At 56.8% G+C, this 10601-nt stretch overlaps 2 protein-coding genes across 2 annotated transcripts; both read left to right on the top strand.

Moving 5' to 3' along the window:
* Positions 1–1972: 1972 nt before the first annotated feature.
* GUITHDRAFT_154865 (hypothetical protein) lies at positions 1973–3282 on the top strand. Its single transcript, XM_005824808.1, has 2 exons — positions 1973–2047; positions 2715–3282. Exons 1-2 carry the CDS (start codon positions 2003–2005, stop codon positions 3021–3023), a joined length of 354 nt encoding a protein of 117 aa, XP_005824865.1. The 5' UTR covers positions 1973–2002; the 3' UTR covers positions 3024–3282.
* An 808-nt stretch (positions 3283–4090) lies between these two features.
* GUITHDRAFT_144704 (hypothetical protein) lies at positions 4091–9559 on the top strand (the record flags this gene model as incomplete). The annotated part of the gene is made up of 17 exons (XM_005824807.1): positions 4091–6001; positions 6055–6186; positions 6239–6326; positions 6499–6793; positions 6855–7044; positions 7090–7161; positions 7219–7308; positions 7590–7691; positions 7863–8096; positions 8200–8386; positions 8506–8534; positions 8641–8744; positions 8990–9068; positions 9180–9217; positions 9270–9331; positions 9378–9427; positions 9470–9559. 17 exons carry the CDS (start codon positions 4091–4093, stop codon positions 9557–9559), a joined length of 3753 nt encoding a protein of 1250 aa, XP_005824864.1.
* Between the last annotated feature and the right edge of the window lie 1042 nt (positions 9560–10601).

The following is a 10601-nucleotide window of genomic DNA, read 5'->3' as shown; positions in this document are numbered from 1 at the left end:
GGAGAGGGAAGGAGGGAGGGAGGGTGAGGGAGAGAAAGAGGAGGGGGGGGGGGAGGGGGGGGAGGAGGGAGCGATAGGAAGGGAACCAGCGAGGGAGAGCGAGGAAGATGCAAGTTTCTCCTCCACCTCTTGTTGTGCATGAAGGCTTCCGCCCAGTTTCTTGCTGGACCATCGAAGGCAGGGCGACTGCGAGTCGGTCTTGGCGGCTTCTCGAAGATTCTACTGATATGACCCTCCTTCCCCTCTGCTGCCTCCTGCCATCAAAGGGCATAAACAGAGATACCTCAGTCAGAGGAGCAAGAGCAAGAGCAAGAGCAAGAGCAGAAGCAGGAGCAGGAGGAAGAGGAGCAGGAGCAGGAGCAGGAGCAGGAGCAGGAGCAGGAGCAGGAGCAGGAGCAGGAGCAGGAGCAGGAGCAGGAGCAGGAGAGGGATGAAGGCTTGGGAAATGGGTGGAGAGGGAGGAAGAAGAAAGAGGAGGGCACGGAGAGGGAGCAATCGAGAAGGGGAAAAGGATTGTGATCGCACAGAAGAGTCGCTGGCTAGCGGCTTCCTGTTCCTCAGCATGAGGCTGTCTGCAGACGAGTGAGCCATGGTGGCGAGAGGAGAGGAGTTGAATCCTACCGTCCCACGGTCGTTCGACTTCCTCGAGCAACTCTCGAGCCTCTTCCTCCATCCCCGGATGAAGATCGCTGCCTGAACTTTGCGCTGTGAGATTCTTTCCATCAATGCCTCGCCTCTTTCTCAGCTGGTCTCCTGTGCTCATCCTCCCTCATCCACTCCTTCTGATCCTTCTCCTCCTCCTCCTCCTCCTCCACCTCCATGTCTCCGTGTCTTTGTCTGCGCCTCTGTGACTCTCCCTCCCTCCTCTCTGCTCCTCTGCTCCTCTGCTCCTGCTCCTGCTCCTGCTCCTGCTCCTGCTCCTGCTCCTGCTCCTGCTCCTGCTCCTGCTCCTGCTCCTGCTCCTGCTCCTGCTCCTGCTCCTGCTCCTGCTCCTGCTCCTGCTCCTGCTCCTGCTCCTGCTCCTGCTCCTGCTCCTGCTCCTGCTCCTGCTCCTGCTCCTGCTCCTGCTCCTGCTCCTGCTCCTGCTCCTGCTCCTGCTCCTGCCTTGCCATCTTCAGGTCTGCATACGAGATGCCGTGGCAGCTCTCCGACTGGAAACCGCGATGGTTGGCAAACCAGAGTTCGCTGCGATTCCGAAGTTCCGTGACTGCTTTGAGTAAAACTGAGTCAGTACGGTAGCTAGTACGCCCTGACACGGTTGCGGCAGCCTCCGAGTCGCCCTGGGCCAGGCTCGCCACCCTGCTAACCAACCTGCGTGCTCACCACCGGGCCTGCCGCGGGGCCCGGCATCCCGGGAGCCTGAGTCCAGTACCGAGTCTGGCAGTACTATGATTAATTTCAATGTGCCAGCTAAGCCACTTTGGATGCCACCCCGGGCCTGGGCCGGCTTGGCAATGCCAGGCCTGATGAGTCTGACTCGGCATGGCAGTATGGCAGGTCAGACCGGCGGTCACTGCGGGCCAGTACGGGCGAGCCTCAGTTTTCAAAGTTTACTAACTTAAAGACGGTTAAGGCTTGAATGGCACCCGGGACGACACACGGCAGTGTCACAGGGCGCCCGGCCCGGCCGCCCGGCCCGACTCGCCGTCGCGAGGTGGTAACTTCTGAAGGCCCCTGAAGCAGTGGTAGTTTAACTGGGTGATATTGGTAACTTGAATGGAGAGTTGGTAACTTATCAGGGATATCCCGCTAGAAGCTTCCATTCTTCTCTACAGTCGAAAAAAACATCACCCCACCCCCTCACCTTCGATGACCACCACCCCCATTATTCACAGAAGTCCACGTGGGCTCCAAAGCTTTCCATACACCGGTATATTTTTAGTTTAAAAACAGGGGTCATCTTCCCACTGGAGTACCCCCCAGGCACACCTACCCCTTTCCAACATACCCCTACCCTCAAGAATGAATGCATAGCCTCTCCTATTCGTCTGTTATGTCGGCCATGGCTGCCCCCGCTCCCGTTCCCGCTGCTCCGAATGGCGTGCAGGTCGCTTCCCCTCCCTCTCTTCATAACCTCCTCTCCTCCTCTCGTTCCTCTCCGCCGCCTTCTATCCCGCATGAGCCCCACGAGATGTTCGCATCATGTTTCTTCGTCGTTGGATGGTGCTCGAAAGCTTGAAACTGTGTAGTAGCTTGCGAAGTTTGATTGTTGACGTCAAGGCCGAGGAATAGCTTGATACAGAGTGCATGGAATGTTGTGTATGCTCAGATTGTATTCAGCACTTGCTGCAACTGTATCGAGCTACCTTGTTCAAGATGTCGCTTTTTCCTTCTCGGATTGTGACCGCTCCCCGGAATCCCGAAAGCAAAGTATGAGATGTACATCACAGATTTTGTCGGGATCTTGTGTTTGTTGTGTCATGCCTTATCATCATACATCAGAAGGAAGTGGGCCTGCATGCATCAACGCCTGATGCTGTTGGATCTCTGCCGTGTATGTGTTCCCTCCGGTCAGAAGGATTTCTTTGAAGGATTTCCAAGATGTCTCGATTGTTGTAAGATGACCAGGAGATGTCTTTTCAGTTCTTGAACAGAATTTTGTATCAAGTCAACACATGCCTTCCAACATTTCTTTCATCTTTGTCACTTCCACTCAATTACCAAACATTTGTTTGCGAGATTAGATGTCCCTCGTGTCTGACCGCAATGAGCAGATGTCCGATAACATGGCGCAACCACAGCAGCAGCAGCAGCAGCAGCAGCAACCACAGAAGGAAAGGCCGGCTGAGATCTATCAGAGTATCCCCATCCCCGCCGAGAGGGTAGGATGGATCATTGGAAAGCAGGGAGCATACATCCAAAACCTGGAAAAGCGATCAGGGTGCTCGATATCGGTGAGCGACAACCCTTGCAAGGAGTTTGGCAGGGAGTGGAACTACGTTCAGCTCCAGGGCTCCACTCGTAGCGTAGACAAGGCCAAGAAGCTGATCTACATGCGTCTAGAGAGTTTCCGGGCCACCTGAGAGACTCCGAGCTGGGGTAGCCTGATGATGCCCTCGGGGTCCCGTGGTGCCCCCAAACCTTGTAAAGTCTGGGGCAGTGCAGCGTCGCTCCTCGACTTATTGTTGTGGTATGAAGATGTCGCGGTAGAGCGAGGGCAGGACTGACCTGCTCTCATGGGGTCACACTAGATGTGGTCACGACCCATCTAGAAGCTTGGAAGCATTCAGGTGTAGGCTTTAGGAAACCATCTCTTCTACATGAATATATAGGTTTCTTGTCATGTCTTGCGTGCCGCCTGTGATTTGAGCGAGTCGAAATCGTTCGCCGGCCCGGAAATCCACTGGCTTGAAGCCTGGGACTAGCAGTCCACAACCTTCGCGAGGCTCGAGCTACCGCAGCAACGCAACTCTGCAGGTCGCGGTCAGGGCGGCGAACGCAACCGTCTCAACACGACTGGACGACAATGATTATCAGTAGCAACACCCATACATATGTTATCTCTGTGATACGACTCGACGGCAATGGTCACAAGTTTTGCACAAGAACAACAGTATGATTGGAGATAAAGGATGCCAGTGAGAACGACTTGTGTAACTAGAACAGTAGAACAAGAGATGTAAGGAGGAAAGCAGATGGCTGAGGGAGTGGAAATGAGATGAGATGGACCAGAGAAATCTCTCGTGATGACTTCAGGGGTGCTGCAGAGCCAAAATAATGAATGTAGGATACCGTCCCAGCCTCGTACAAGCCAAGGATACCGTCTTTTGAGATTGACCTCGTACAGATTTTACTTAACTTTGAGTAACTTTAAAGGTCAACCGGCAAACTTTCTGAAATTCGTCAAACTTGTGAGAGAAAAGAAAAAATCTAAAAATCCTGCGCGGGAGAATGCGGGGAGGGGGAAGCAGAGGGAGAGGAAGGGGCGAGGGGAAGAGCAGCAGCAGCATTGGAGGGAGAAGGAGGATAAGACGAGGAGAAGTAGAAAAACAACAAGTGTGAATATTAGCATGTGGGCAGCAGCAACGGTGTGAGTTCGGGAGGAATACTCAAGTAACTCGGTCTCTTCAGGTTCCTGCCTTAGGCGAAGATGTCCTTGTCCTCTCCCAGACAACTAGCGGGAGAGAGGAGAGAGAAAGGAGTCAAGACCATCCTTGGCGGCAGCTTGCTGCACCTGTCCCTCTCTCTGCAGAAACTTCCGGCATGTAGGACTCATGCGCTGCCTTCGCATGATGGCAGCATCCTCCTTCGCTCGGTCGGGTTCATGGATCCGAAGAACTTCGATGTCTCTTCTCTCCTGCGCCAACCAGACTACGACACCAGGCTTGCGAGCTCTGCCGTGAAAGAGCAGGAGGCAGAGGATACCAAGTCCTTCGCCTTCGATTATCTCGAGATGACGGGAGCTGTGGCTGAGCGACATGCTCGGGTGGCGAAGCTGCACACGGATAATTTCCTGAGGAGTGAGGCAGAGAGAGACTGGGAGGACGAGCGATCGATGCTGGTGGCTGTTGACCTGGGTAGCCTAGACTTGCAGAAGCCGGATAGCTTTGTGCTGCCGGCGTTTCAGCCGATCGCAGGCTTCACGGAGCGAGATCAGACAGCAGCAGAGGAGGGCAGCAGCCATCAGCGAGGAGGCGAGAGGAGGAGACGTTGGGACGGGCGTCAGCAGCAGCTCTCGGAGGTAGTGAAGGCCATCAACAGGAAGAAGTGGCGGGCCGAGAGCTTGTCCGAGCGAGACGAGCTGCAGCCGTTGAAGCTCCTATCAAGGATGACACGTGATGGCTCTGATGCCTCCTTCTCCTCCTCCAACCCGTCCTCACAGGGCTACAACACCAGCCTTGAGGATCCTTACCTCTCTCTTACCAGCCCGGGCTACAGCCCAGCAGCACCTCTGGAAGGATCACAAGGCCCCTCGGCGTCATCGAGGTACCTCGCCGATCTCTACCGCATGCTACACGCGCTGGTGGCACGAGACAAGGGGACGAGGGGCTTCATATGCCTCAAGGACCAGGTCTCGAGAGACGCCTGGCTGCTCCGAGGAGCCCTCGAGTTTCTATCTGCAGACTTCAAGGACCTGCTTCGAACGTCGCTGGACTGCTGGCAGGAAGGAGGGAAGAAGAAACTTGCCCAGCAGTTCGACGAGGAGGGTGAGAGCCCTGGCGCCTCCAAGACCGACCGCATGCTGGTCATCCATCATCTCCTCCGGTGGCACTCCAAGCAGAGAGACTCGCAGCTCGACGGCACGGAGGACGGCAAGTGTGTCCCCCTGTGGGCTGAAATCTTCTTCCTCATGCGATGTGGGGCTGCAGACGCAGCCGCGAGCATCTTGAACGACAACTCCCTCCAGCTGAGCTCCCCGCCGCAGAGGAGGCCGCATGCTCACGCGAGCTCCTCGGAGCATCAGGAGTTCGAGAGGGTGGTGAAACAGCTCTTCCGTCAGGCGCTGACGCAGTGGGCAGAGGGAGAGAAAGGAGACGAGGGTGTAGTCCATCGACTTTCCTTCTCCCCCTCCTTCTGCAAGGGCGACTTCCTGTGGGCTTGCAACATGCGGCTCACCCCGGAGAGCAGCAGCATGAAGCGCTTCGGCGGGCTGGTTGAGTCATTCTTGCGTCAGACGGAGAGCGACAAGTGGCATAACGTGGTGGTGAGCCTGCTGAACGACTCCGAGAACAACCCGGGGGAGATCCCGCGAAGCCACAAGGGAGAGAGCGAGTCAGCGAGGTTCAAGTGCGCCATCAACGACCTCCCTCCTCTCTTCGACGACGTCACTGAAAGGCTCTGCGATCACCTCCTCCTCGATAAGGCTGCCGACCGCCTGGCTCCTTCCTTCTTCCTCTACTCCAACCGATCCAACGGCAACCTCTTCCTCGATACCGCCGTGGTGGCTCAGAAGACGCTGTGGCGGCTTGTGCAGGACATGGTGTGGCGGCAGCTGGCGTTTGTCCGGCCTGATCCCCAGTTAAAGCCCTTGGGCCGCAACCACTCGAAGCACAAGTCGCAGGTGATGAGTGAGTCTGTGGGCTGGAAAGAGGCACTTACTTGCATCTCCTTCAGCTTCATCCGCTGTCTCTAGAGCACTGCCAGACGGAGGGGGTGAAGGCAGTCGTGGAGGGAGTGAGCAAGTGGCAGGGATGGACCTCGTTCAAGGTCTACGTCAAGGCCATCACGTCGGGACAAAATCTACCGGTGAAGTCGCGAGGCAGTCAAGAGATGAGGCTGACCCGTCGCTTGTCCGCAGGGAATTCACCCGCAGATTAAGACCATCGTGACCTACAACCTTGTCCAGATCCTCTTCCTCACCCTCCAGCTCGACAAGGGCCTCCTCGGTCTGTCCTCTCCATCCTCCCCTAGTCTGTCCCCTCCATTCAATCCTGGTCTACCTCCCCATACTCTTACTCTCTTGCTGACCTCCTCCTCCTCCTCCAACGGTGATGCTTGCTCGCGTCAGCTTGTCTCCCTCCCTCTCCCTCTCGCGTGGTCGCTGAGCTCTGCTGCTAGAGCTGTCCAAGCTCGGGGGCGAGCACGAAGTCGAGGCGGCGCACATCGGCATCGCCCTGCACTACTACGGGGCCCTCCAGGGCCTTGAGGAGCTGGATTACTGCGGTCAGCGGGGGGATGTGGGGGCGAAGAGGGACTCGAGGAGCCGAGCCGAGTCGTTTCTGCGATGTCTGGTGTCGAAGATGCTTCATGGCTTCTTCCTCCTTCCGCCCTCCTCCCCCGCCAGCTTCCTCCTCCTCCTCCAGCGCGCCCTCCACTACTGCTACGTCTTCCAGGTCGAGCACTTCTGGGGAGGGTGATCGATGAGAGGGATGGAGGGGAGGGACTGGAGGAGGAGTAGACATGCTGTCTGATAGCGTTGACGTACAGAACCCTGAAGAAGGCGAGAGCTTGCAGGGGAAGGAGGAAATGGCAGAGGAGTCAAGGCTCAACGAGAGCTGTCTCGCCCTGCTCACTCAGCTGTGCCTGCTCGCCCCCGTCCGGCCCCTCCATGACGCGTTCATGCTCGTGCTGGAGGATCTTGCTCCTGCCTCCTCCTCTCCTCCGGTTCGATGGTGCGAGGAGCCGATGGATCGGCTGATGCAGCAGCAGGTGAGGGCGCTGGGAGCCTCCGCATCTTCAGCTGGTCGTCGGAGAAAGCTCTTGATCGACCTCATGTACGAGGTCAGCCCTCGCTGTCCCCGTGAAGCTTTGCGTGCTGACGTCACTCGTTCGCTCCAGGCCAAAGTGAGAGCAGCGGAAGTGTGCTGCCTGCGAGGAGACCTGCTGCTGCACGACGCCGCACTTCTCTTCTACTGGGCTGAGCAGGAGGTGAGAAGAAGGGGAGGGGGAGGTGAGAGGGAAAACTCAAAAAGAGACGGTGAAGGAAATTTGCTGAAATATTGGAATCTCGCGATGACGAAGGGGAGGGGATCTATGAGAGAGGTGGGAGGGGGAGGAACGGGAGGAATGGGTGGTTGATGATAGAAGAGGAGGACAAGGAGGAAGTTGGCATAGCAAGAATGAGGAGGAAGAGGAGGACGTGGTGGCTGTGCTGCCGGGAAAAGCTGTATGGGAGGATCAGGAGAGGTCTGACGATGGGAGGGGAGCAGGGGGGGCTAAATGGAGGAGAAAAGAACTTCGAGAAGTTCCTGCTGACGATGACGGCGCTGGTCGATCAGTTTGCAGTAGAGGAAAGATGCTCTTCGCGCAAGGTAACGGAGAGGGCAAGGGGAGGGGAGGGATGACGAGGAGGGGAAGGGAGGGAGAGGAAGGATGAGAAGGGGAGGATCAGCAGAGACGAGAAGGAGGGAGCAGAGTGGAAGGGGGAGACGAGAAGGAGGTGAAAGGGGAGGGGGATGAGAAGGAGCTGATGGAATTTGTAGGCAAGATCGCGAGTGATGGACATCGCAAGCCGGCTGGTCGAGGGCATGTGGAGATACGGGAGGGGAGGATCAACGAACTTGTTGGAGGAGCAGGAGGAGGAGCAGGAGGGAGCAGGAGGGAGGAGGCAGGCTAGGGAAGTGATGCAGTGGCTGCGCGTCAACGGGCATGAAGAGAGAGCTCGGACGCTTCTGTCAGTCTTTCTCTACACGTGGCAGAGCGCCAAGGCCCAGGAGGTGACAAAGAGGAGGAGGAGGAGGAGGAAGGACGTGGTCGAAGCTAGGGGAGAGCAGCAGCAGCAGTAGCAGCAGCATCTGACGGATGTTTCTCGATCCTCAGGTTTACGCGTCTGGGTTGGCACTGGAGGCTCTGAGAGAACTTCTCGACCTCTCGCTGTCTAGCAGGTCTCCAGCTGCTGGTCGAGCTCTTCAGTTTGCGCCCAAGATACGAGAGCTTCTGCAATGCCTGCAGGAGGGAAACCCCGAGCTGTCGGGCAATATCTCCTTCCTCCCCTGCCTTCATCACGGTACGCCTGCTCCTCCTCTCCCTCCTCTGCTTCTCCCCTATACCTCCTTCTAGTACTCACCTTCATCTTCTCCCCCTCCTCTCCTCTTCTTCTCCTCCTGGTCTGACAGCTGCGGCCAGGGGTCAACGCAGAAAAGGCAATCCTGCAGGTGAGGCAGCAAGCGATTGGAGCGAAAATAAGCGAGAGGAGAGAGGGAGAGGAGGGGAATAAGGACGGAAGGAAGGAGGAGGGTTGTATGACTTGCACAATGTCAGGTACAGAAGATCGTTTCTAGCGAATCTTTCAAGACGAGGGCCCTGGGCAACAATTTGCCTGCGCAGAACCTCGTCGCTGATTCCATCCTCCTTGCCTTCCAGTGGTTCGTCAAAATTGCTTCCTCCTCTTCAACCTCCCCCACTCTTCCATTCCTCCTCCTCCTCTTTCTTCTGAACCACTCCCGTAGTTGGCTCGTTCTCTCGCTCCTCCTCTTCGTCCGCGACTGACTTTGTCTGCAGCTTCCTCTCCATCCAGTCCTCCCCTGCCTCCCAGCTTCATAGGAGCGACTCTTCTCTTTCCTCCTCTCAACTCTCCTTGGCCGACTACCCGCCTGCTTCTCTCGCCCAGGCAAGACCCCCTTATCCTCTCTCCCATCCTCACGCTGTCCTGTCAGATGTTTAGCCCCCCCAAGAGACACCTCTCCCAGGTTCCTTCTCCTCCTCCTCCGCCTCCCTCTCTCTTCGTCTTCCTCTCCTTCCTCGCTTCTTCTCTCCCTCCCCTTCCCCCCTCCCATGTTCCTCTCCCTCATCTGCCGCAGGTTGAGGGGCTGGCCGACATGAGCCAAGCAAGCAAGTGGTAACGATGAGACAAGGAGGAGGAAGGGACAAGTGAATCGTGACTTTGGCAGGGCGAGGACCAGCAATGAAGGAGAGCAGTTGAACTCGGGAATGCTGTCTGCACTCGTACTAGGTTAGCAAGAGAGGAGGAGGAGGAGGAGGAGCTGACGAATCAGCAGACGAGACTGAGCTGCTGCGATCGGTCAAGTGGCACTTGGAGGAGCTGGAGGTGAGGTGGACCCCTGCTGGGCTTGGACTGAAGAAGTCGCAGAGATGCGCCGAGCTGCTGGTCAAGAGAAATTTGTGCGCCAACGAGCTCGTCGTGAGGATGCGGACGATGAAGCAGCAGCAGAGGGTGTGAGAGGGGAGGAGGAGCAACAGAAATGAAACTCAAGCGAAAGAAAGATTCAAACCTTCACCCCTCTCTCTCCTTCTCACTTCCCCTCCCTCCTCTCTCTTCCTCTCTTCTCATCTCCCCGTGAAGTTCCTCGTCATGTCATCTGCTCGCTTGCCTGCCATCTCCTGTCAGTGTAGACCTCTCCTCCTCCTCCTCCTCCTCCTCCTCCTCCTCCTCCTCCTCCATCCTTCCTGCACCTGCTCCTCCTCCTCTTCCGTCCTTTCTCTTCTCTCTCTTCCTCCATCCTTTCTCTTCTCTCTCTTCCTCCATCCTCCTTGTGCTTACCGAGCTCCTTGCCTGTCTGTACGACAGTTTCTATCGCCTCCGCACTCTTCAGCTTCATCGCCTGCTGCACCTGCGCACAAAATCAGAAAACGAGAGAAAGGAGGAGGTGGAGGAGGAGGCCAAGGAGGAGGAGGAGGAGGAGGAGGAGGACAAGGAGGAGGAGGAGGAGGAGGAGGATCAGACGGGAGGGGAAAAGGGGGGGAGGGAACTGACCTTAGCTGTTTCCAGCTGCAACTTCAGCTGAGTCATCCGCCAGCTCATCGATGACAGGGTCTCACTCCAGCTGGGCAAATCCTCCTCAAGATTTCGACTTCCTTCCGGATAAACAGAAGGTTTCTCCTCCTCCTCCTCCTCCTCCTCCTCCTCCTCCTCCTCCTTCTCGGCCCCCGGCCCCGCTGCTCTCGAGGGAGCATGAACCACATCTGTCGGGGTGGTCACCAGCTGCCCAGCAAGTCAGGGGGAAGGAGGGAGAGAAGGTGAAAAGAAGAAGAAGACTAGAAAAAGATGATAGCGGAGGGAAGGAGGGGAGGAGGGGAGGAGAAAAAAAAGAGCAGGGGGAGGAGGAGAAGCCAACCATTTGAATGGTGGAGCACCTTTACGATCGGTATTAGCCCTCCAGCACCACAACAAGGAGGGGGCCCCTTCTTTGAGCATCTCTTAGGTTTCTTCAACTCCTTCTTCACCCCCCTCCTCGTTTTCCTCCCCCCAAGAGGGAGAAGAC

The sequence above is a fragment of the Guillardia theta genome (genome assembly GCF_000315625.1).
Source record: "Guillardia theta CCMP2712 unplaced genomic scaffold GUITHscaffold_90, whole genome shotgun sequence".
In the NCBI taxonomy this organism is placed as follows: Eukaryota; class Cryptophyceae; order Pyrenomonadales; family Geminigeraceae; genus Guillardia; species Guillardia theta.
Note: the sequence above shows the minus strand (reverse complement) of the source record. Positions and strands in the feature narration are given on the sequence as shown.

Coding starts and splice junctions, on each gene's coding strand:
- GUITHDRAFT_154865 (XM_005824808.1), top strand. CDS start 2,003: ATGGCTGCCCCCGCTCCCGTTCCCGCTGCTCCGAATGGCGTGCAG. Junction 2,048..2,714: donor CTGCTCCGAATGGCGTGCAG/GTCGCTTCCCCT, acceptor CGCAATGAGCAG/ATGTCCGATAACATGGCGCA.